At 41.2% G+C, this 24,768-nt stretch overlaps 1 protein-coding gene across 17 annotated transcripts in view; it reads right to left on the reverse strand.

Moving 5' to 3' along the window:
- MTSS1 (MTSS I-BAR domain containing 1) overlaps positions 1-24,768 on the reverse strand; it is a 125,440-nt gene that overhangs the window by 86,841 nt on the left and 13,831 nt on the right. For all 17 annotated transcript variants that reach the window (XM_074556765.1, XM_074556714.1, XM_074556645.1 and 14 more), the window contains 2 exons: positions 21,492-21,553; positions 18,721-18,794 (listed from right to left, as the gene is read on the reverse strand). In XM_074556765.1, the coding sequence (XP_074412866.1) occupies positions 18,721-18,794; positions 21,492-21,553 (136 nt within the window). The remainder of the gene's footprint in view (positions 1-18,720; positions 18,795-21,491; positions 21,554-24,768) is intronic.

Below are 24,768 nucleotides of genomic sequence, written 5' to 3' on the forward strand. Positions count from 1 at the left end.
TAATATCTCTTTTGCATACATGAAAATTCTATTTTCCATCAAATTAAAAACATACAACATCCAAGGACAAAGATCAAAATATATGATGAATTCAAGAATTTGCATTGGGATGTCCCTGAACACCAGGACGCTGCCCCAGAAACCCTCCTGATTCACGTGAGTCTTCTATAAAATATCACACAGCATCACAGAGGCACAAACAGATCTGCAAAATTTTAAGGAATACATTTTCAGTGCACAGCCCTTATTCCACTCAGTGGTGCAAATTAGCAAGGGAGGCTCCTTAATTAGGAAGTGCTAAATTTAGGATTGCAATATTCATCTCAAAGGGTCACAGCCATCTGTGTTTATTCCAGCAACTACAAAAATGCAGCTTATATATGTGCATTATAGTGTATCATTTACTGCATGTAACTTTAAGGTTTTTGAAAAACATTTGCCCAAAAAATGTGAACACCCTCCCATTTCTTTTTCCTCTCCCAATCTCTCACTTCCACTCAAATGAGGTTAGCTAAGAAAAAACCCTATTCACAGGAACTAAGAATTAAATATCAGTCCACTCTCACAATTAACAAGTAGCCTCAGTCAGTGTCTGTGCCATAAACCTGGCTCTGGAGCTTTATAAACAGGCCCCTGTACATTTTAATTTGAATTAAATATGTCTCAGCTATTAGAGATGCTCGTACCAGTAAGAACTACTGAAAAACTGCAAGACACATGTTTTGCATTGCATTAATAGAAACAAACAGTGATGCCTTAAATGTAATGGATTAAAGGAAATCATGCTCTGGACTAAATTTGTATGCTTTTGATTACTTCTGTGGTGTAAACGTCTCAAGAATTGGAGGAGGGAAAGGTTCTCAAGCGGGTATTCTGATGGTACCAGGCACATAAATTTTCCTTCCTTCAAGCAAGCCCAGCCACACTCAGTGCTGAGGATGCAATCACAATGTTTCACAGGTCTTGCAATCAGTACATTAAACATACTGTTAACTAGTAAATTCCAACTAATGACCTGCAACTGCATGGTCACTCAGCTTCCTTGCCCCTCATCCAGCTCTGAGCACAGTGTAAGCCTCGTCTTGTTTTCAGCACATTTAGCAATTGACAAGATCAGCGCCTTGACAAAGCTCAAAGCAGGGCAGATGTCTGGCTCTAGCACTAACACTTTCTGCAGAGCATCCCACTTAAACACTGAGCCTCAGTCCTGAGATATAAATCTCTGTGCAAGTCCATCTTTGACCAGCCAGCTCCCAAACCACTAGGATGGCCACAGCTTACTGACAAAGAGGTCCCTGCATGCCAGAAGCAGCTTCCTATGAGAGGAGGATCATTCTTCCTCCTTGTCTTCTCAAACCTTGCACACAGAGAAAGACAACAGCTGGATAATGGGTATGCTGCAATCCTCCCCATTTTACATTCTGTCTTGCTCCACCATTTTTCCTGCTTATTACAGTAATTCATCCAGCACATCCATGAAGGCACCACACTGGTCATTTCCATCAGCTAACTTGCAGGAGCTATACATCCTTTCAACAAAGCCTTGAAGAGCTCATTTTCAGTCCCTTTACTGCAGGTGCCAGGTCATACCACCTGTAGATTTATGACCCATTGGGAATGTAGGAGACACTGGAAGGCTGCAGCCTGTGATACAGACTAAGCGCCCAGGTCACAAGAATTGGATACAAACCAGAGATCCACCTCTGAAGGAAGCTGTTATCACTTTAACACCAAAAATACAACGCTTACCACTCAAAGACAGGCTCTAAAGAGAGTAACTATGAGACTGGTATGCTGGAGGAACAAGCAACCCTAAGATGTTACGGCAAATAACAAAAGTATTCTCTGCCAGTGTGGCAGCTGCATAGATGCACTGGCAAATCTGAAAATGCTAAGACTGTTTACTCCAAATATAGTGGACACATCCAATTGAAGTGGCTTAGAGTGGAAATCAAAATACCAAGTAACAAGCTGTTGCAAAATCATCTGTTATTTCTTTCAAGTCTTGTCAAATAGAAGATCTCTCAGCCTCTACCCAAAGAAAAATCATCTAGCAGTAGTTGATATAATTAAATTTAATGCAATAAAAAAATTACCCAAACTCTAAGACCAGCTCATAAATATGTAAATTTCATTGTTATGAAAAGACTAGTCAATCAACTCTAAGAAGAGATAGTGAGATATTAACTTCTTTATATTGTTAAGTGCCCATCACTTTTGCCCAGATAGTTGAAATTGCAATTTGCAAATACACAAAGCTAGCTGAATAAAGACCAGCATCTCATTTCTCTCCAGCTAAAAAAAGAAATGAATGTAATCAGCACATTTTCTCTCTAGATGAGAATGACAAATACAATCGCTAATGCATTGTGCTGCATTTCTGGTCTTACAGCTGCTTAAAGCTTCTACTTCCAAAAAAAGACTCTCAAAAGTAGGCAGCTGTGAATGTAACTTGCCCTATGCAAATGTTTTCAACTTAAAAAGAAAACCACTTTCCTCACTGCCTAACTCCCTCTTGTAGTGCAAATCAGGAGGAAAAAGGAGGAGAGACAGCATGCTTAGATTCCTTCTTTCTGTTATTCCAGGAAGCTGTTTGGGAAAATAACTGCTCGGGCTGTGCATTTCAGAATAGCATAAGATCCCCCAGCCACCAGCACAGGGCTTTCCTCAGCCAAAGATCATGCTGCACCCACGCACTCTTCAAAGCTCCTCCTGCTGATCCTCATGACCATTCCTGGAAACTGGTATTTGTGCAATCCAAAGCACAGCTCCAAGTACATCTCCCTGGTCAGCACAACACATGCCTAGCTGCTATAAACCACTCTGCACACAGCGAGAGGAAATCCATGCAGCTCCAAGGCATTGTGGAAACAAGCTGACATGCTGCATAACAGACAAAAAAGTTTAACACTGTAGGGGGACTAGGAATTTAAAATGCATACAGGACATCTCTGACTTAATTATGACAACCATCACATTTCATTTTTCTTTATAAAAAATGCTTATGGTTGCTTACTGTACTTATCTAGCTTTAAAATGTCACGAGCACAGGCACAAAAAAGGGTATTAACCACATAAGCAAGCAATGCAACATGCTGCTGCTTTTCTTCTTTTTATTTATTTTATGCAAGTAACACCTGCAACTTTTCTTCTATTTTTCCACATCTTCTAGAGAGCAGAGGACAAACCTGCTTAAAGCCACACGGGAAGAAAGTACCTAAAGGATTGATTATGTTGCACCTAATTGAATGCACCTACATTCATCCCTTGAGCCTAATGCAATTTCAACTCTTACACTTTCACAGACTTCTGGCTAACCAGCAAGGTGGCATAAACTGGAAGAAAGCTATCTCCAGTTAACTCCTGCTATTTTGTATTCTTGCTCTTATTTCTAGGCAAACAGCCTGCAAAAAAAATCTCCACAAAGCCTCACCACAGATGGCAGTTTGGCATTCTCCAGCCAAGCTCACACCTGCAGCTTCCACGACCGCTGCTGCAGCTGGGCTTTTTGTCTCCTCTCACTGACAAAAACTGCAAAAACCACAAGTGTTAAGTGACCCACTACTACCACCATCCATTTCATTAATGAACTAAGTCCACAGGAAATCAAGATGCAAGCCTCCACTCTTGGTTCTGCTCCCACCAACACAGCTCTGCTTATTCCCCAGGCAGGGGTAACCTTCGGGCAGTTTGGGCATAGAATCATTGCCACGGGGAAATTCCCATCCACAAGAGGAAGGAAAGAAAAAGCACACAAAACTGACAGTTCTAAAGAGGATTTCAGCCACCAGCATCAGTGTGAGACACAGGAGCCCTGTGCTGAACAGGCCATGAGTCCTGAAAGGGCGAAGCAGTTCTCTTCACAGCAGTTTCACCTGAGCTCTTGCAGCCAGCCACCCCCAAATGGGAGTCACCAGAATCTCCACAGCACTTTATTGTCTCCTGGCCATGACACTGCACTCCAGGCCATGGCTTGATGCAGTCCATGAGCACCAGGACAGTCATGTTACAGAAGGTGGTACGTTTTCTTGCACACTCTGAGTTGAGGCAAGACCATCTCTCCCTGTCTGTGAATTTTATGCAAAACCCACAGATGACAGACACAGCCAAATCCAAATCTGTATTTCCTTCAGAAATCCAAGCAAGACTTCTTATGTGTAGCAGTTTGATTTAATTTTTTTCTACATATATATTTATACAAAGAAGCTGCACCCAGAGCATTTTCCAGCACACCTGCACTGCAGAAATGCTGCCTGTTCCCACGGCTCTCTGTGCTGCAGGGCCCCAGCCAGGCTGTGTCCAGCACAGCAGGCTCAGCCCTGACCAGCCCTCCAGAGATAATCAGGTCAGATCATCTAATGGCCCTCCTGGTCCTTGAAAAGAAAATGAGGTGTGAATCACTTTGATGCTTTGAAGCCCTGGTCCAGTTTCTCCCACAGACAGAGACCAGCCACTGCAAGATGAAACTCAAATCAAAGCCAAGTTTTACTTCTGTGGTCAGCAGCACAGACATATTTCAAAACCAAGGTGAAGCAGATGACCAGAGAAGAGAGATGAAGCCAGACAGGCTTCTCTGTCTGTAGGACAGGGAGGCATTCAGTTGGCTAAGAAACAAAAGGGTAGGGAGACAGAGAGCCTGAGAGGATTTCTGGCCAGATGCTTTCCATAAGTAAATCCTAAAATGGCAGCCACTGGTCCCCACTATTCATTCACTCTGTCCTTCTCACATCAGCTGGACATAGTTTTGTCTCTTGTACAGGCAATTGAATAATCCTCTGATCTTGCTTCACCCTAATACTTTATACAAGATTTTTCTTAAAAACTCTGAATTGTGCAGTAGATGGCTATTAACAAGGATAACCCAAGAGGTTTTTTTCTAAGCTTAAAAGCTACTTTTTCTCCAAGACTGACCCGTCCAGTTGTCCATACTAAAGCAGCTCACAGATATTTAAATCATGCAAGGCCATCACTGTTTAGTGCTTTCACAGAAAGCTTCCCCAGCAGAATTAATTAGCTGATAAATTATATTGAGAACATATCCATCAAACCTAAGGATGCTGTTCCTCATGTTTGTGCCAAAGCAACTCTACTCCTACTCTTCCATCAGCATAAATGAGTTTAAAAATAGCCTTATAAGAATATTTAAATGGGTTTCATTATAGCTTAAAGTAGTGAGAAGACTTTGACAACTATTCCTACAAAGCAAACTCCCTGTAGTACCTTTTTAAATATCCTAAAAGGAGTTGCAGCTCTACCTGCAGAATTGAAATCAAAAACAAGAGAAAATAAAAGAGAGAGTAAGTTATTTCAAACAAAGTGTTCATTGCCGCATGGAGAAGTCTTTGTTCAAATATATTGCATGTAAGAAATCTTATTATTGTGTAATTAAGCCCTGAACTAACATGGCCAGGGAAGTGGAGCCTTAAAAACAAGGCTTTCAGGATTGTCTAGTTTGACACCTTCTTTACACGGCAGAAACAAGTTTGTCTGCCTTAATCCTTCCTCTACAACCACTGAGAAAGGTCTGTATGTGCTACAAGAAGAGCACTGGAAGTTTTCAGAGATCAAGAAAAGAATAGCATAACTTCAGTTACACCTAATCCCATTCAACCAATCAATACTGCATCATGCTCATCTCTCGTTATTACCAATCCTCTTGCAAAATGAGGCTGTTCTACACACATATTTCCCAAGCATCCATCTTAATGCAAATATGCTGAAAATGTTGCAGGGAACATGCAGGGCAACAGCCTGAAAGGAAAATGCACAGAATCCCACAGAAGCAGAAAACAAAAAACCACAGGTAAGCCTCTTTCCAATAAAAACAAGCACTGCCCTCTGCAAAGCACACTAAGTGTACCAGAGAGGGAAATCCAGACAGAGCCACAAAACACCAGAAAACAAGTTACCCCAGACTTCCTTTCAAAAAAAGGAAAAGAAAAAAAAGTGGGCAACTCTAGCTGCCCCCTAGATTCTGTGAACAGTTATTCACCTATATCCACCTGTCCATTCCCAGTGATGCTTTGGGATAGTTGTGGGCATGCAAAGCAGCATATCTAGGATCCTAAATAACATCACAGAAGGAATTAGGTACCAGGAAATACAGACATGAATACAGAATTACACGGCATCTCACACAGATCTCCAAAGCATCATCTCACCCTCCAAGTAACCTGAACAACCTTTGCAGATCTTAACATCAAAAGAAATTCTCATTGCTATAGACAGGTCATACAAAATAGATGTGCCTGACATCCAAGCCTTGGGGGTCAAACTACCACTTCACACCTCCATACAGGGGATGTCAAAACCTCTACAATCCAGGATTATTCTTGGAAGTCTTTATTTTATTCTCCCTTTAAACAGAACTAGATCTCCCTTTCACTAGGAATCATTGCAATTATGTAAATTGCTGTTATCATATTGCTTGCTTTTAAAAAACAAAAAAATTCTAAATTTTATAAATAATAAATTTTGTGCATCTAGTTACTGAAACTATTGTTTCAGGCAAAATATGTCATCACAAGACAAAGCTAAAGGAAGAGACTCCTCTTTGCCTTGTGTCCCTTCAACCTTTCCTCACGGCTGGAAGCAGCGAATCAAAGGTAAAATGAACTGACTTGCCCCAGTTTGTTTCCATGCAACTTAAAGCTGCATCATCAATGTTTAATGCTTACTCCCATTGGTCACAAGAAGCTTTTTATATGCTGAATATATTCCATCTAAGAGACTTTTTCTCTTAAAGAAAGTTATTCATACATCTTTCACCTTATAGGTAGACCTAGAAGGCACAAATTTTGAGTTCAGCTTCCTTTTTTGACCAAAAAAAAAAAAAATCACACATGAAAATAAGTTGAAACCAAACTGACTAACTTGAAGTAAACAAAAGTTAAGCATTAACAAGAAAACATACATTGCTTTATCCATGATGATCATGACCTGAAAAACTGAACTCTAGAGAGGCTGAAATTCAGACCAATTTAAACAGATTAGGCAACAGTAAACATTGGAAACAAGGAGCTTTGGAAAGGATATTTAATAGATGAATTTCTTAAACTGACCAAGCTTTAACCTTTATTAACCAGCCTAAGAGGACAGGACAGACTTCTTGCCACTTATGCTCAAAAATCCCTAAGCAGTATTCATGATGGGCAGATGGGTGGTTGTTTGCTCTTCTGAAGGCATTAGCTTATTTCCTGTGAGAGACCCCATTAAACATAAAAAAACATACATAAAGCCTTAACAAGAAAACTTCATTCTAACAACTACATTTGCTTTAAAATACTCAGATCTAAACTTTAAGCTTAATTACACTGTGCATAAAGTCACCCTAAAATAACATCTCAACCAGCTTCTTCATTGTCTCTAGAGATGCACACAATTTAGTACTTTCACCCTAGCTGGGAATATACATGGACAAAGCTTTTTCTCCCACTCCTAATTTTGAAAGCCACGTTAAATTAGTAAGGTTGCCAACAAAGAAAACATGTTGTGAAGAACAAAGTCTCTGAAAGCAGGCAGCCACTTCAGACAGAACAGCTAAAACACTTGTGGAAGTGCAGCTTGAGAAAAATGGAGTTTATAGCTCTGAGTGAAGCCGGCCTCAAGCTCACAATGAAAGATTAAAATCTGTTCATCTAAATCAATTATCCGTCCTGAGCACACGTAGTGCACTTGAACCCAACAGTCTGGGGAGGGCTTTGCATCTCAGTACACACTCAGTACAACACTCATTTCCCCAGCAGCAAGCTACATTTCAGCTTAATAGCTAAAACATTCCCTTGGCTGCATTCATAACCAAGGCTCTGCCTCTGCAGCAGCTCCATAAGAGTTACACATGAACTCTTTACCTTTGAGCCAAAGTGACTAACGCTCACACAGAGCTGCTATTCTCCATGCAACACAACCTAGATTTAACATGGATACACAGCCACAACAGCATCAACAGAAATGTGCTCTGCTGGACTCCAGTGATTTTGCAAGCTAGCAGAAAATGAACAAGCATTGAAAACAGGGATAATCCATCACAATATGCACTTAAAGTATTTACTAAATTTACTTGGGATTTAATTTATTTATAACAACTCAATGTTCTGGACTTCCATCACTATATTGTGTAAATATAACCAAGTCTTACTCTAAGATTCTCATTTCAGCACTCTGCTTAGTACCTGTTTGAAAGAAAGGGAGATTTTTAACTTCTCACAAGAACAAAGGTGAAGATGATTTCCCAGCATCATGAGTCATTATAGTCCTAAATGACAGTTTCCAATCCTAGATCTCAAACTGTAATCTGGTCATATCTCAGTGCCAAATTCTCTCCGTTTATTTGAATGCATCATTACTCTCTTGACGCAAATAGTTTAATCCAGTCATTTATTGGGGTTTTTAAAATCACTGTAATACTTTTACTATGGACTTGCATACGTAAACAGTGAATATAAAAGATGACCTGTCTGAAAGGATTTTTTTTTTTAAATAAAACCCCTCACTACTTCATGGATATGTACTGGATGTCCCCTGAATATTCCCAGCACAACACACCCAGCTCCTCTTTGTCCACCATACAGCTCCTCCTCTCTACACTCACTTTCCTCAGCCTGCTCCAGCATCCCCAAACACCAAATGAGTAAGAGGCTGCTCTGAGGGTGGCCAAGTCAAGGCTCCCCTTGAGCTGGCTGAGCAAATGGCACTCCTTGTGTGCACACAGGTCCATGTCTGCAGGTACACTGGACATACAACTTCACCCTCTCCTCAGAGATGCTTGGCTTCTGGGGGAAGAGGGCTTGGAAGACACACACATCTGATATAAATCTCCTTTACTAGCACAGCCAGGAAAAACAACCTTCAATCACACAAAATGACATCTTCACACTTCAGACTACTTCATCAATGCCCCAAGTTTGCTTTACAGATTTGGCTTGATCTCATTACAATTTGGAGAACTTCTGGGGTAGGGAAAAAAGAGACCAAACCATTGCTGCCTAAATCCAGTTTCTCTACTTAGAGGACAGCAAGCACGATTCTGCATTCCTTTCTCACCTCCACCACATTATTCAAATTTTAGAAGTGAAGATAGAATAAATAGAAGAGTCAGTTTCATGTTCATGTACCTGACCCCTGGACTAATTCTGGACAAATTGTAAATGGTGCGAATCAGGCTTTGCATATTGCCTGGCACCCTGAAAACCTACAGCCTCTATAAGCCAAGCATCAACACTCCCACCACTGCTTAACCCTGCAAAATCAAATACATTTAGCAGGTGTGTCTGGGACTAAGTAAGGGCAGAAGCTGGTCCTGCAGACAAAAACACATTAACAATGCTATTTATCATGCTCAGCAGAACAAACATCAGCTCTGCCTCAAAACAGAGTAATGGCAACACCAATGGCTGTTACTCTTGGGAGAAAATGGACCCAGTTCCCAGGCATATCTTTCACTTTGGGGTGGGCTGAAGTGACTCCAGGACAAACACTCATTTATGTATTCTTCAGTGCTTCCATCTGGCAGCTCTGCCGAGGGAGAGGAGTGGTGTTAAGAAAAAAAGACATCCCCCCTCCTCACCTCCAGCTCCATTTTGCAAAATCCTATTTTTAGCCCTCAGTGTACACGCCGAGGTGCACAGCACCACTACTGTAGTAATGGCAGCCACAAACCTGCCTGCTTGTTTGTCATCCATCGAGTACTCACACAGGGCTGCACTGAACTGCAGAACAGGCTCAAATACTGCTCCAAACTGAAGTCCCAGCCAGCTCCTTGATATTAGTTACTATAGAAACCGGTCCCTCGGCACAGGCACTCACAGCAGGAAATCATGCAGATTTCAATTTTACATAGTAATAAATGCTGCGGGAGAGGAGAATTTCACAACAATTGCAGGGGCTGATTGTACAAACTCAGACCTCTTCTACTCCACAACACTGCAGATGAACGTGCCCACGCACACAAGTGCCACTGCCCCTAGTTTTGAAGTAGTTTCCACCAAGGTTGAGTTGGGATGGATGCTGGAAAGATGGCAGCATTTTTCAGTGGCTTCATTAGACTGGAAAACGTACTCATTTTTACATGCAAGGAGCCCATGTGAAAACAACAAAACAAGCACCAACTGCAAAGCAGCAGGAAGATTTAAGCATGTACGTAAGTACAGACAGTCCAAACATTTTACAGGAAGTACTGTCAGGTCACAACCCAGGGCTTCTTTGGAAATAGCCCATCTTCCTTTCCTTCTCCACCCTGTCCAAAAAAAACAACCTGAATAGAAGGCAGGTCACAGATTAATTTGTAGAAAAAAAACTGTTGTAGAAAGCACAGAGAGAAGAGGGAGGACTCTGAGCCCTGAAACGAAACAGTGAGGTAATATTATTCTAACTTTTCAGAAGTAGTTCTACAGGTTGGACTCCATCATGCATGGGAGGAAGAAAAAGATACACAGCACAATTCACTTCTTGTCCCAGGCAGAACTGAATTTTCTACTGAAATTCGACAACCAGTGGGGACTCTTCCTCACCTTTCTAAATGAGCCTATAAGGCTGAACAGGGCAGGTTTTACTACATCAACCAGGGAAGAAAAGAGCAGGGAACTGCTTCACTGAAGAAAACTAACGTGAAGGGAGGAGGGAAGGGGTGAACAGCTTGCACAGCAACAGGGACAAACATTTGTGCTGGCAATAGCCGACAAATCATCAAGCAAACAGAAGGACAAGAAAATGAAGGAAGCTGGTCTATTTTTAAGCAAGACCTCATTATTACCATGAACATGCAGTGCTTCCCAAGAAGCAGCAGGTATGCAAACATGAGATGAATCATATCACAGAGTAAATCACCTGGCAGCAGCACACTCGTTTGCATGGACACACACAGAGTGAACACATACGATCTACGGGCCTGACACCTACGAAAATGTGTGGAAGAGCATCCTTCTGGGAGGCAGCCTGAATTATGGAGAGCAAAAAAAAAACCTGTTAGACAATGCAAATGTCACTGCTGCTTCTGAAAATGACTTTTGTCACTGCTTTTGTTAATGATTAGATGTCCATTGTTATGGACGCTCCACTCACAATTAGTCTGCTGCAGCTTGTAATTTCACTTTTTGTACAGCTCTCTCATATCATTAGAAACAAACACAGTTTTTGTATAGCCAGGGTGGGAATAGACTGAGGGAACTGGAGAAGACACCCCAAGTGAAAGCACACATGTTATATCACAGCCTTTGCACAAACTGCCTTGCTGATACAAAGGAAGGTCACAAGTGGTTTCAGGACATGTGCACTGGGGGGCAAGGAGGTGAGCTGCAGGACTCTGGTCAGGCCCCCCTCACACCCCCAGGTCTGGTGAGTTTGCAAGGAGCCATCTGACAGCACCAAATCTGATACTTCCCCAATACATGTCTTCTAAGCAGCCACCACTGAGGGGACCACCAAAAGGAGAACCCCCAAACGTGCATTTCCAGGCAGCTGTGAGGCACAAAGCACGAGGCCACAGAAGCTCAGCAACTGCTCTGCAGCCTCCTCAGGTTGCTATGGGCAAGGTCCATGAGGCAAGAAGCACTACCCTACTTCACAGAAACCCTGCTTAGTCTGAACTGATTTTCTAATTCTCTTCCCACGACACAGAACTTCCCTTTCTCTCGTATAGCAAATAAAAAAAGATACTAAATAAAACTCTATGAGAGCAGATCTTCAGCTACCTTTGTTATCCAGCTGGTGACAGATTAAAAATAAATAAGTAAGAGCTGCAACAACTCTCTTGTTGTGATTACTACAGGATTGTAACTATGTGCCAACTAGTAATTTATCACATCAAAAGGCTGCTTGAATTAGCCTGAAAGGGGATCTCCCACCACAGAAACATGTGCTACACTGGGAAAACCAACCACCAACCAAAACCTCAGCCTCCACTTTCAAATCCACATCCCATCATCAAAAGGATGCTTTTGCATCTTTGATTCTAAACTAATAAATCATCTGAAGGAAATTCTAGAGCCACTTACAATTTATCTTCATTACTTCCCAAACTCGATGAATAAGACATTAAAAGTTTGGCTCTCTTGCCAAGACTGAGAAAATTCTTTGCAGCTACAAAACCAGTATTTAGTTACTGAAGTGTAGGTGCTCTGCGTGGAGATGCCCACAGAGATATAAATTCATAATGCAGCTGGAAACAACAATCAATCCATCCATCCCAAGCCAGCAGAAAAACCAGGATCTGATATTCTACCCTCCTAAAAGCAACACAGCTGTATAAGTAAGGAGAGAGAAAGAACCACAACCAAGTGTATGAAAAATTAACTCTGAGCTGTTCCCCCTCCCCAGAGTCCCAAAGATTTCCAATTCAGATGACAGTGAGCAGACTTAACGTTCAGTCATGTGAAAAAAGTCCAGCCCCTGCTATCTTAACACACCAGCCCACTCCTTGGACAAGGTACTAAAGAAGTTTGTTTGCTTCTTCCTCCCTCGCCCTTTTTTCCCCCCCTCATAAAAGCTGGTCTTGCATTCAAATTTTCTGTTTAGCCCACACAATCACCTGGTGGCTTTATAACCTTTCCTAACAACATTTCAGTCTCTCAGCACCTCAGCAAGCTCAAAAAAATATTGGGTTGTAGGGCAAATGCAAACTCCACTCCTGTGTCATTCTCTGCACTGTACAAAGGGACATCTATGTAAGTTATTATAGCAATTATTTTTGTCTTTTGCCCTGAATATTACTCCTTAGGTAAGGATAAATCAGCACAAATGTTGTCAATGACCCTAAGCTAGATTTTGTCTTGACCTTAAGGAAAAAAAAAAGGCATAAATAAGTAATATTTTTTTAAGCTGCAGTGCCTGCACTTCTCCAAAGAAAAGACAATGGCCATGTTTTACCTGCAGTGCAGCCCTTTCAAGCCCCTAAATATAAAACCTAGTCATTAATAACCAAACCATTTCTCTTGTGTTTAAGCATTTTAGATACCCAGCCCATTTTGACTGCTCCAGCCAAAGGGGCTCACATCAGAAGCAGAGTTCTCAGGGCGACACACTTGGTGCCAAACATGGACTGGCGTTTGCTACTGGTCTAGAGAGAGAAAGGAGCACAGAAATAGTGAATAACACAACATGGCCTTTGTGATTTGTAGTTTTATCTTTTGTTAAACAGAATATCCAAGTCCCACTTCACCAAACACAACAGATATGTAATATGCATCCAGCTTCAAAATTATCTGCCAGTGATTCTGATTTTGGTCCTGCATTTTGCATCATCTTCATGAAAACATAATGGAAGACTGAATGGCTCATTTAAATACTTTTCTTTCTGATTATTTTGTATATGAAAGTCCACACAGAAAAAGTCTGGACTCTATTATTTTTCTTCAAAGACTCCACAGGAGAATAAGTACTTATGACAGTCTTATCTTAACTGACAGGAAGCTCAACAAAGGTTTTGCTATTTGAGTATGAGCATGTGAAATTAAAGAGGAGTCAGATGAAGGAATGGGACAATGAGAATGCCTTTCCTCTTGTGAGCAGCTTTGTTTTCACTCTGAAATTAGGCACAGATCACCATCACATCTCCCCAGTCCATAGCCAGGAGCAAAGCAGTTCATTTCAAAAATGTTATACAGCTGTATGTCTACTGCTGTAGACTGCGACATCTTTCTCCTCCCCAGCCTTCACTTCTGTTCCATCTATTTTTTTTCCTCCATGAAAATAAGTAAATCTATAAAAAACACCTTTCAGTACTGTCCATAACATTTTGCTGTAGCACCAAGACCCTGCCCTACCTTGGCTCCCACTCTGCCTTATTTGCAATGAGCAAGGTCCTGGTTCAGGAGGCCTAAACACACTCACTTGGGAGCTCATAGAATTACCAAAGATAATCCCAGCCCTGCAACACTTTGTTGCACCTTGGGAAACCACTTCAGTACATACCATATAGATCCTGGCCAAAATAACAATGGATCACCCAGACTAAGAGCGTCTGAAGGGGTGCTTACACACTACCTGGAACAACATGGATGCAGAGTCTGTCCAGGAACACCAATCTGCAGAAAAGGTACTATTTTAACTTATTAAAAATGAAGAGCAGTCACTGAGTAGTGCTACAGAACAGCTACCTGACGTAGACACTCACAAATATTAATCAAATTTAATTTTATAAGTAAAAGTGTTAAACCATATTTACATTTCTGTGTGCTGTTGAAATTTAATGAGGCTTGAAAAAAGTGCAGGCACTTTAATGTAGCACTTCTTCCACACTGATATATCCGGCCCTCAACAGGGTAACATTAAAATTGCTGTGCTGATTTTAGTCCCTGCTGCTGCTGCATGCCATGCAGACACAAACTGAGTTTTGCTTCCCAATCTACTCAGTGTCCCTTGGCAGCTGGCTGACTACCCACAGTGTCCTCCCTGATCACAAAACCCTCACACCAGCAGAAAGGGTCTCCTACTCAAGTGGAATTTCCTGCAACTCTGCATGGCCTTAAAATCCTCTCAGAGATCTGTAAAATGAAAGAGATGGAAAACATACTGGATGTCAGAATTACCAAAGGCAGGGAGAACATACCTCTAGTAGCGCTTGCCAAGAGGGAACTTCAAACAGCATTACAATCCATGGAATGCAGCTGGCCAGAGAAAGCTGTGTGATACACTGACACCCTCTCGAAGTGATTTAACTAATCTGCTAATATCAAGCACACCTATGTATATGCAAAACCCTTCAATATGAATGAAAAACAGAAAACCACAAGACTTGAGTATCAGCTGCCTCATTAACAATGTCACTTTGAAGATCAATTTTAAGCTTGGGTAAATCAAAGCTTTTTGATCATCTTTCCATAAATTTTAATTTACACCTGTGCAGGTAGGCAAGATTGGGGCAGGGTTTTATTGGGAAGCTGCTGATGCTGAATTAAGTGGATACATAAGAAGCGTGCATATCTTCACATTAATCTCCCCCATAACACAAGGAGGATAGTTACTTTTCACACCTACTTTTCCAAGTTCCTGAGCTCTAGTACTTATCTACAAAGGACATTCAAATGCAGCAGAGGCAGAAGAAGACTACCATACAAAAAGCAAAGCAATTTACACGCACTCTTTTACATATTGTTGAAAGCCAACTTGAACATATATCACATATAAACACGGTATTTGTGATGCACAGTTCTTGTCTTCTTTATTGCACAAATAATCAGGTAAATGGAAATAAAATTAAATTCAATTTAAATTTCTTCCATGCTTCAGCTAGAACTGATGAAGGTAAAAACATTCAGAATCTCAAATATTGCAAGAAACAAGCCATATAATAAAAGCCTGAACTAAAACTCATGAGCACACATCTCCCCAAAAGGAAACTTCATTTTTAAGGTATTCAAGAGTTATTATTACACTATTTAAGGCATATTAAGGATTTAAAGGTACCCTGAAGCACCTCATTCATTTCATATTTTGTAAGCATTCTCTTAAATAATCATAGTGAGAGATAATACAGATTCCACTGCAGACTACCAAGTTCTGCTGGGCTGTATGCCAAACAGATGCAGCTTGAACAACAAAAACTGCTACATAGATGTCTCTATTTTGTCAGAGCTCAAAAATCAAAACATCTAAAGGAATTTTGTTTTCAAGAATCTCTGATGCCAGCAAAACCAGCACACATTGCTCTACAGCTAGCATTACTTTGAATTAGCAACATAACTTAACAATCCCCCCCATTCAAATGATGATTCTCAGATGACCAGACCCACAGAAACCTAACATTTTGTTGATACATGCATCAGAACTCATTTCCCTGTGTTTTCCCTTGTCAGGTTAAAATCAAAGCATTGAACCAAGGGAACTAAACTGAGGAAAAAAGAGACAGCTTTGGGTTGATGCACATCAAAATGGAGAGACAGCAAAGGAGGAAGCAAAAGCTGAAATGAGCTGGCTGGGAATTCATTTGTGTATTGAGTCACCACAAAACATCAGGTACTTCACATTCAGGGCTTTTCCTACTTCAGAAGCTACAAAGGGAAAAAATACAGCAAAGTACAGGTTATCTGATTCATCCAATCAGGTTCGACCACAGGCAGAGCTCCAATTATGCCTTCTGAGCTCCAGATGGGAACGTGAAGATTAACATTGCAGGATTAGAAGGAAGTAAATGGCATGGAGAGAACAATGCAGCAGAAAAGCAGAGACAGTGCTTGGGAACAGCAGTAATGGCACCCAAGGTAAGGCTGCCAGCTGGAACAGGGACTGGCAATGATGGAAATAAGCTCTCATTCTTGAGCACTGGGTGACTGAAAGGAGATTGTCTCCCTTTGCCTGTGTGTGCACATGTATACCCAGGCAAACACTTTTTCTTCTTCCAAAGCTAATGCTGCTGCAAACTGATTAAAGAGTAGCCAGAGTTCTTCTGTTGACTGATAAAACACTTCCATCAGCTAGATCAATGAGTCTTGAAATAACAGGCCACTTTCTGTAGAACTACAAGCAATTACAAATTAAAGGCAGCACCAGCTTCACAACACTTCAGTCATCCTACAAGGAACTAACACTGTCCCTCCAGAGCAGGCACCTGCTCCAGCATTTCCATGCACAGTTAGTTCCCAGAGGAAGCATTTGGCTCATGCAATGATAAACCAGGCTCATGATGTAACATATACCAATCTCCCTGCCTTTGTCAAGGGAAGTGCTGCTCCAATCTCATTTATCCCCAGCAGCTGAACATGACTTTATCTAACTTTGGTTAATCTGTTAACTGCAAACTTTGGTTTATCTGTTAACTCTCTAAACAGGGTGAAACACAGCCAGATGTCTGACTGGACAATCAGATACATAATTTTATATACTGGATAAGTAACAGGGAAAATTTAAGAAAGGATTTTTCACTTTATGTAACCACTCAAAGGGAAAACTGAGAGCCAGTTAAAATTCCCATTACAGAGAAAAAAAAAAAATTAAGTTTTTCAGTTTTTCTGTTCAGTTCAGAATTCCTTAAACTGATGGCAAAATATGTTTTTATTGAACTGTGCCCTCATAAGTCATATGGATTTTTGCCATCACCTTCCCTGAGGACAGGTGTTTACCCTGCCCACAGCAAGGCAGAATGATCAGTATTTGTTAAAGGAGCAAGGTGCAAGCTCAGAGATAAACCTAAATGGGAATAAATGGAAGTTGGGTTGGGTGTCAGATCAGAGCCACCAGCTAACTTGGGGTTTTGATTCATTGCCCAGAACATCACTTTCTAAAAATAAAACCAAAATTCCCTTCTATCCTTTCAGTCAGAGAAGGCAGAAGACAGAACAGAGGAGCTATACAAATTTGGCATGCCTGGATTCACAGAGCTCCTTTTATAAAGGATGTGCTGGAAGAGATAAGAGACAAGACACGACACAGCAGAAAGTGCAAAATACCCTTCAAAAACCCACACAAGCCATTTTTGTTTGAGAGTGGGAAAAGTTTCAGTCATTCTGGTATCTCAATGGAAGCCCTATAAGCCTGCCAGCATAGCTAGAAGACAAGTCCCAAGGATTTTGGTCTTTTACTTTGTTTCCCCTTGGGGAAAGCAGAAGAAAGGGAAAAGAACATGCTTGAAGGAAGGACATGTTAGAAATCCAAGTGAAGTTCTTCCTTGAGTCTCTTCCTTAGTTTATTCCACTTTCTGTCATGTTTATTATTTTATGTGAGTAGATTACCTATAATTTACAGGAGGTATGCATATAATGAGGAACTTCTTATCAGAATGTAAATATTAGCTTTAGGCAGGAAAAAGAAGTATTTTTCCCTCTTGTCATTCTGACTTGGAACTCACTCCAGCAGCTGCTGCTCCTCCTGTAAGCCAGAGGTAAGGGAAGTCTGACTGAGCTTGCACTCTGCAAACGGGAATGAACACCCTTCATGTCAGCAATATTACTTTCTTACTCCCCAAGTCAAATGCCAACAGCCCATTAGGAAAAAACCTTTAGGGTTAGAGGTGACCAAGAGCTGCTCCCTCAGCAGTGATTTATCTACATTCTAGATTTACCCTTCAGCAGCAGTCCAAGGACAGTGACCATGAAGAATGCCCTACACCACTGCAGGGACATCTGCACATGATGCCTTGGTCACTAGGCATCCAGCATCAGAGAGAAGCAGCCTTTTGTCTCCTTCCAACTCAGCAGGCTGGAAAGAATGCCAGCTGCACTATTCTGGCTCTCCATACTCACCAATAAGCTGAGACTGCTACCCAGAGAAGGCCACAGCCCAGGAAAATTCAGTTTGACCAAGAACATCAGACTTAAAGGGGAAGCACAAGCAAAGTCTTTGCTCAAAGATGTAAGTACAGGTCACTGTCATCATTACTGGCAGACCCTAAAGGGCACAGATCAGCCAGTGTCTGCTCTGTCTCCAGCAGCCCCCCAATTATTTATTCCAGCTGAGTATCAAGCCTTTTACATTTCCACAAGGTACAGAGGCGTCAGTGAATACAGATTTCTGTAAATCTTGCTTTCTAAAATATTATTCATCAACGTATAATTCAAATGGTAATTAAGAAGTGTTCACATGATTGATGACACATTTAAATTACAGGTTTCCAGCAGTTTTTTTTCAGTAAAGACAACTTCCTTTTTCACGTGCCACTTTTTCAACGTGCAAGTCCATCTAACAGATGTCTCACAGATCTGCTTGTCAATGTAACAAGACTTCTTTTTATTACTACAAATGGTATAAACCACACAGCATTCTGTTAAACTCAATATTGACACATCTGCTTACCACGTGTATTAGTAGCCATGTCAGCCACTTTCTGAAAGGCATCCAAAAAGGCAGCAGCTGCTACTACTGTAGTCCTGAAATGCATACAGATAACAAAACATTAGCAGTGTCTCATTGATGCCTATTTAATTACTGCCAAAAACATTTAGGCTTATAAAGAATAGCACTGTGAACTTGCAGAGGCCACAAAAAGTATGCTCTTTTATATCTGAATTTAGCCTTTTCCCTCCTTCCTTAATCCCTTCCTTGCTTTGTGTTAGCACTATGGACTTGGAGGCAGCCACGCTAATTCCATGCTGAGAACTGCACAGGACAGGTGCTGTTTCAAAAGAGCACAGCCACCCTCCTTCTAGCTGATTTCCTCTGAAAACTAATATTAAGCAGTCAAACATGAAAAACAAATCTAACACACATTATACTTCACCCATTAGTGAACAAATTATAGCCACTGCTATTTTCAGGGAACATGCATATTTTAAGAATAAACATGCAGCAACTTCCTTTTATCTAGGATCCTAGCCAAACAACTGCCTGGCATTTTTCATGTGGGGAGCATGAGCATCCCTTGAAACAGAAAAGTTTTTGGAAATCAGATTGGTCTGGAGCTCTTGGACAAATGGAAAAGGAAAAACACCTCCACTTCAAGAAAAAACCCAAAACAACTTAAACCTACAAAAAACCACCAACTCCCAAATGCCCAAAATAAACAAAACCCCTTTCTAATCTAGTGCTCCTCCAAGCGGGACCCTTCCTGAGAGGTACACCAGCAACCTCAGACTCCACAACCCAAAGTGCCAACCTCCCTAGCCCAATCTCCTCCACATGCAGTAACCCCCCCAGACCTGTGGTGGACAGATCTGTTCAAGTGGACAGCAAACGTGAGTTACCATTTCCAGACACGTTTGCTCTAGATAAGCATGCCCCAGAGCCCTGAACACCTCAGGTCAGTCCCAGTTTCTGAAGGTTTATAGTCTGGTTGACCCAATTAAAGAGAAAGTAGGCCAGGGCCCTACAATTGTGCCCTCTCCACAGTTACCTCATGGTTCTGTTTCTGCACATTTTTTCTAACAGTAACTCTGATTTTCTCTCTTGGTGGTGTCAGTCAGCCTTTTCAAGCAAAATCCAGAACAGGGACTATCACATTCATTTTGTTTCAAGAGCTCCTTGGTAGCCTCAAAAAACCCAGCAGACCTGCAGGGAAGCTGATCCTCAGCCAGAAAGACCACAGGACTGCTTAATTAGGTCAGATTTTATGCAAGTCTCACTCCAAATATGCTCAAGGTACAGAGGACATAACTGGCAGTGTGGTAAATGGCCTAGTGACAGCACAAAAGATTTGAACACACACAGAAAAAACAGCCCAGGCATGACAGGGCCAAGCAAATGCATAAGGACTCTCCACATGCCCAGGAGATTAAAGGGAGGGCAAACCCCCACCCTGACAGCTAGCTAGCAATATTGGGCCCTGGAACCAGAAAATCTTCTCTAAAATTTTCCTTAACACTGTTTGTGATGTTCATCTTCCCAACTTGTGGGTCACACTGTTATTCATGTACTATGTTGTTAATTATTAATTATATTGCTAATAACAAAGTTCCATTTCCCCAGTAACAAGATCCAGAAAGATCTGGCTCCAGCTCAAATGACATCTGCTGTCCTTTATCAGAGCACACAGAAATGAAACAGCAGCAAAAGGCTCACATTTGCTAGAAACAAACAGCAAATCCTCCAACACAGGCTTTCAAGCTGCCTGCTTGCATGTTCCTGTGGCACTGCATTGACAGAATGCAACACCACAGGACTGGGAAATAAACAAAACTCATGCCATCCCAAAGGCCTGTGTTTGGAGAATATAAAATGCTAGGAAAGTTCTCAATTTTTCCTCTTTCTCTACTTCCTCTACATCTTCCATACTCACTGTGACATGACTGCTGGAAAAGGAAAAAAACCACAAGCAAGTGTGGCATGTTAGGCACAATGCAGCAGAACAGCACATTCCAGCTGCTTAGGGCAAATGAAGCAAAGCCCAGCTTCTCTGGGAATGGTTCATAATGCCACACAGAACCACAAACCAGACTGCCAGTAACCTGTTACCACCACAGCTGCTGAGGAAAAGAAATGGTGTTCTGCAGAGCAGAGAGGAGACTGGTTTAGGGAGAGTTGTGAGGAAACGGAGCTTGTATTTGTATCAGCGGAAACAAATTTTACAAATGAATGAATTCTAGAGGCAGAATTGGTCTGAGTGTGATACTTTGTCATATATCAAATAATACAGAATGCCATTTTCAAAGTATACCTCAAATCCTTAGGTTTTAATAATCACCAATGTATGATCCAGCAAAGCAATTCTCTTCATTTTTAAGTCAGAAGAAAATGCTGTTAAGGCTACCAAAGATTTTTTAATATTTTGAGCCCTCTTCCCACATAACCCCTTTGTATTCTACACTAATAAAAAGGGCAACATAGACCTAACTCCAAATGTGTGTTCACTAAACAACAGTAAACTCTTTCCAATTTTTTATCAATATCCATTAAATTTAGTTAATTTTATATTTATTATGTATAGCTGATGGCACACTGTGAATTTTCCTAAATATGTGAAAACACCAGTAGTAGTATTTAAAAAATAACATGCAGGTGTTGACTAAGAAACATGCACAATTTTACTAGGAATTGCTTAGGAAATTATCCTTGCAAAAGCTGCATTTAATCTTAATGTTTGCACATCCAAGGAACTGTAGGGGATCTTGACTGTGTAACACAAAACTTACCGAAGCTGAGACTGCAGTTTCCCAGCTTTATTTATAAAATCTTCCCACACTGGATAACTTCCCTGCAAGAAAAAAAAAAAACAAAACACAACAATGAACACTTGATTTGAGTATTCTGATTTTAATACTATAGATCAAATTAAACTGGATGTAAAACAATAACTAAAACTGTACTAAATCCATGAACACCAAAATCAACTGCTTCTGAAGCCAGATGAAACAGTAGTCCTCTAATGAGGCTTTACAGTTTTTCTGAATAGAAACACTGGCAAGAGGGATTTCAACTGAAGCAGCAAAAAGAAATGCCTTCCTTTGGATGGATACAGCAAAAAGCAAGCCCATTGAGAGCAGGGCACTAGTATACTGCAACAGCATGTACAGAGAAGCTCCCAAAACCAAAGACAGCACCAAAGTTGTTCTTCTTTACGAACTGATCATCTGTGTTTTTTCCAGGTTCAGAGCCTGTACAATAAAGTGTGACCTGACCAAGACAGCACTTCAAGCACTGCCTCGATATAACTCTGTAATTGCACACAGAAAAGCACAGTGACAGCTCAAGACAACCAGCTTTCCCAAAAGCTACTTTGTCACTGCAAGACCTGTTTCCAAAACAGTCAAAAGCCTTGGAGACAATTTCTGAATTGAAGCTGATAAAACAGCGTGGCACTGAGTGTATACAAAGTGCTTAAGAAGGTTTAATTCTTCCTGACTTCAAGTCTCCAACAGAATTTTCCCCATTTTTAAAGACTGGATTAAAACCCAACGTTTTACTTAGAATATGAACACAAAGTATTCTTGCAAGTCCTGATCTTTATTTGCCAAATTTAAAACAAAAAATTGCTCTCTGCCCCGAAATTGCTCTCTGCAGAGCAAGTACAAATTTTCCGCTAACAGCAAAAATGTGGTAGAAAGAAACCTCAACATTTCGCTTTGATTGGAGTCTAGAGAGTAAAATAAAATATCCCTGCTTCCTTTAATAAAGGTATAAGACTTGCTGTTACCAGAGCAACAACACAATAAAACCCAGATAAGGCAGATCCTCAAGGCTAACATTACCCCAGCTCTGACTGGAAGAGGTTGCAAGAAAGTGCAGTTGCTTGTAGCAAACTCAATCCACCCTTATAAACTGGTCTTATTTTTGTAAGTAAACCAAAATCCACTGCTGTGAGAGATAGTGTTTTGTTTTCAGGGCAAGGACAGGTCCTTCCCCAAAAGCTGTCAGACAAATTCCAGCTCCTCAGCACAGCCTGGCAAGGCAGCTCCCAGACACCTGCCTGGAAGCCTCCTGGTACTCTACTCTATTCTTCAGCAAGGCTTGTGGGGTTTTTGCAAAAAGGAAAAAAGAAAGGGAAAAGACCCCCAAACAATGCAAAGCAGGTGTTCATAAAACCTTGTTATACCCTACACATGACAGAGCCAATGGCAAATACAGAAAGTGAAAGAGAAAATAGCAGTCTGGGTGGCAAGATCTAGAATATAAAGTGCTTTGTGCTAAGGAAAAACCTGTCAGACATTTTAAAAATGAAAGAAACCCAATTATTTAAAAGAGGCAAAAAATGCTATTTCCCTAAACCTATTAGTCTTAGTGCAACCCCTACTCTGAACCCTCTCTCAGTGTCACCTGCAGCAATGCATGCATTATGCATGTGCATGCCAGGAGCCCTGACAACCCTGACAATCACCAGCACGGCCCAGGGCTTTACAGGATTCTCCAGCAAAATGCAAGCCGGCAAGCAGAGGATACCAAAGCAGCCCGATTATGTTTCCATCTCCCTGGTGTATTATCCAGCTAAACACACCTGATGGCATGAAGGGGATTGACACCAGCACTGTGTTTAGCTGCTTCCCAGGCAAGCTTAAGGCAAAACACAACTCAGGAAGAAACCCCCCCTTTTTTAAATTTTTGGTCAATCTGGAAAGCAAATTTGGAGAAGTCAAACATTTCTACAACTATTTAGCTCTTATCTATAAAAATGCTGTTTTCCTCAAACCAAGGCGGCTCAAGTAAGTGGTAAGAGCCCACTTTGTTTAATTGTTTGCTGTATTTGTTTGGTTGAAAGCAATGCAGTTTGTTTACCTAGGCTCCCTATATACTGGAAACAAGCATCTGATCTCATTTCAGACAGTAGAAAAATTGAGCTTTTGGGGCTTTTTAATGTCACTGAATTAATACCTTCACTGGTGGATATTGTTGGAGTTCTTTTTTTTGCCTGTTTTTGCACTTTTAAAGAAAACCTTCCAGCAGTTTTACATTAGGGATATATTATAGTCCTATATTTTTTGCTCAGCTTGCCATATCTTGGTTTCACACTCAGCTGAAAGTAAGAGGCATGTACTTCATCTGGCTTCCAGAATAATTTGCTCTCACTTTTCCCGGCTGGAGCCACATCCACAAGCTCATCTCTCCCTCAGATCATGAAGTCATACGCTAAACTGCATCATTCCTTTCAGCTTTTCCAAAGAACATTTCCACCAGTACATCCCTGCTGAAACTGAAACCCCTTCATTCCCACCTACAGCAAAAGTGCTCAACACCTACCACCACTTCACAAGACCAAAAAACCAGGGATTTATCCCAACTCCAGCAGCTAGGAAGCAAGGAAGGCATGTAAGTGATGCCTGTGGGGACAAACTAAGGAGTCGGCAGGAATCAAATGGTGCTGTAAATCTGCACAGGGCCAGTGCCCAGGGCAGCAACTCCTTCCCAAGACCTCCTCCTGTGCTACCTGGAGCACGGCAGCCCTGCTGGGTCTCACCTCCAGCAAACGTTCTCGCTGTTGTCAAAGCAGTGTCAAGAGAAATGTTAACAGTGGTGAAAAACACACATCCTTGATTCAACATGTATTACTTTCTCAATTTAAACACAAAGAAACAGCAGGTGGAATTTGATGTCTTTGTCCGTGACACGCTTTTGCGACATAAAGCCTTGTCTGAAGAATAATAACACACTATTTTTAATGCTGCCTCTCCCAGAGCTTCCTCTGCTCCCCCTGCAATTTCCAATTTCAGCTGGCTGATAAAGAAACTAATTTTTCCCTTTTTAAATGTCAGGGTTACTCAGGCCTGGTGTTATCTGTGAAAGCAGGAGGCCTCCCCCAGGTGCAGCCACACTTAGGGAAGAGCCTGGGTCACAAATTCCCATTTAGCTCCACATGGATTAAACCAGGGATCGATTACAGAGAGAGTTTGTTCAAATAATTTTCTTTTAAATTGATAAAGGATTAATCCAAGGACTATTTCCCCCAAAATAACTTTGTGCCCAATAATATCTTGGTCA

Source organism: Zonotrichia albicollis, chromosome 1 (assembly GCF_047830755.1).
Source record: "Zonotrichia albicollis isolate bZonAlb1 chromosome 1, bZonAlb1.hap1, whole genome shotgun sequence".
Classification (NCBI taxonomy): domain Eukaryota; kingdom Metazoa; phylum Chordata; class Aves; order Passeriformes; family Passerellidae; genus Zonotrichia; species Zonotrichia albicollis.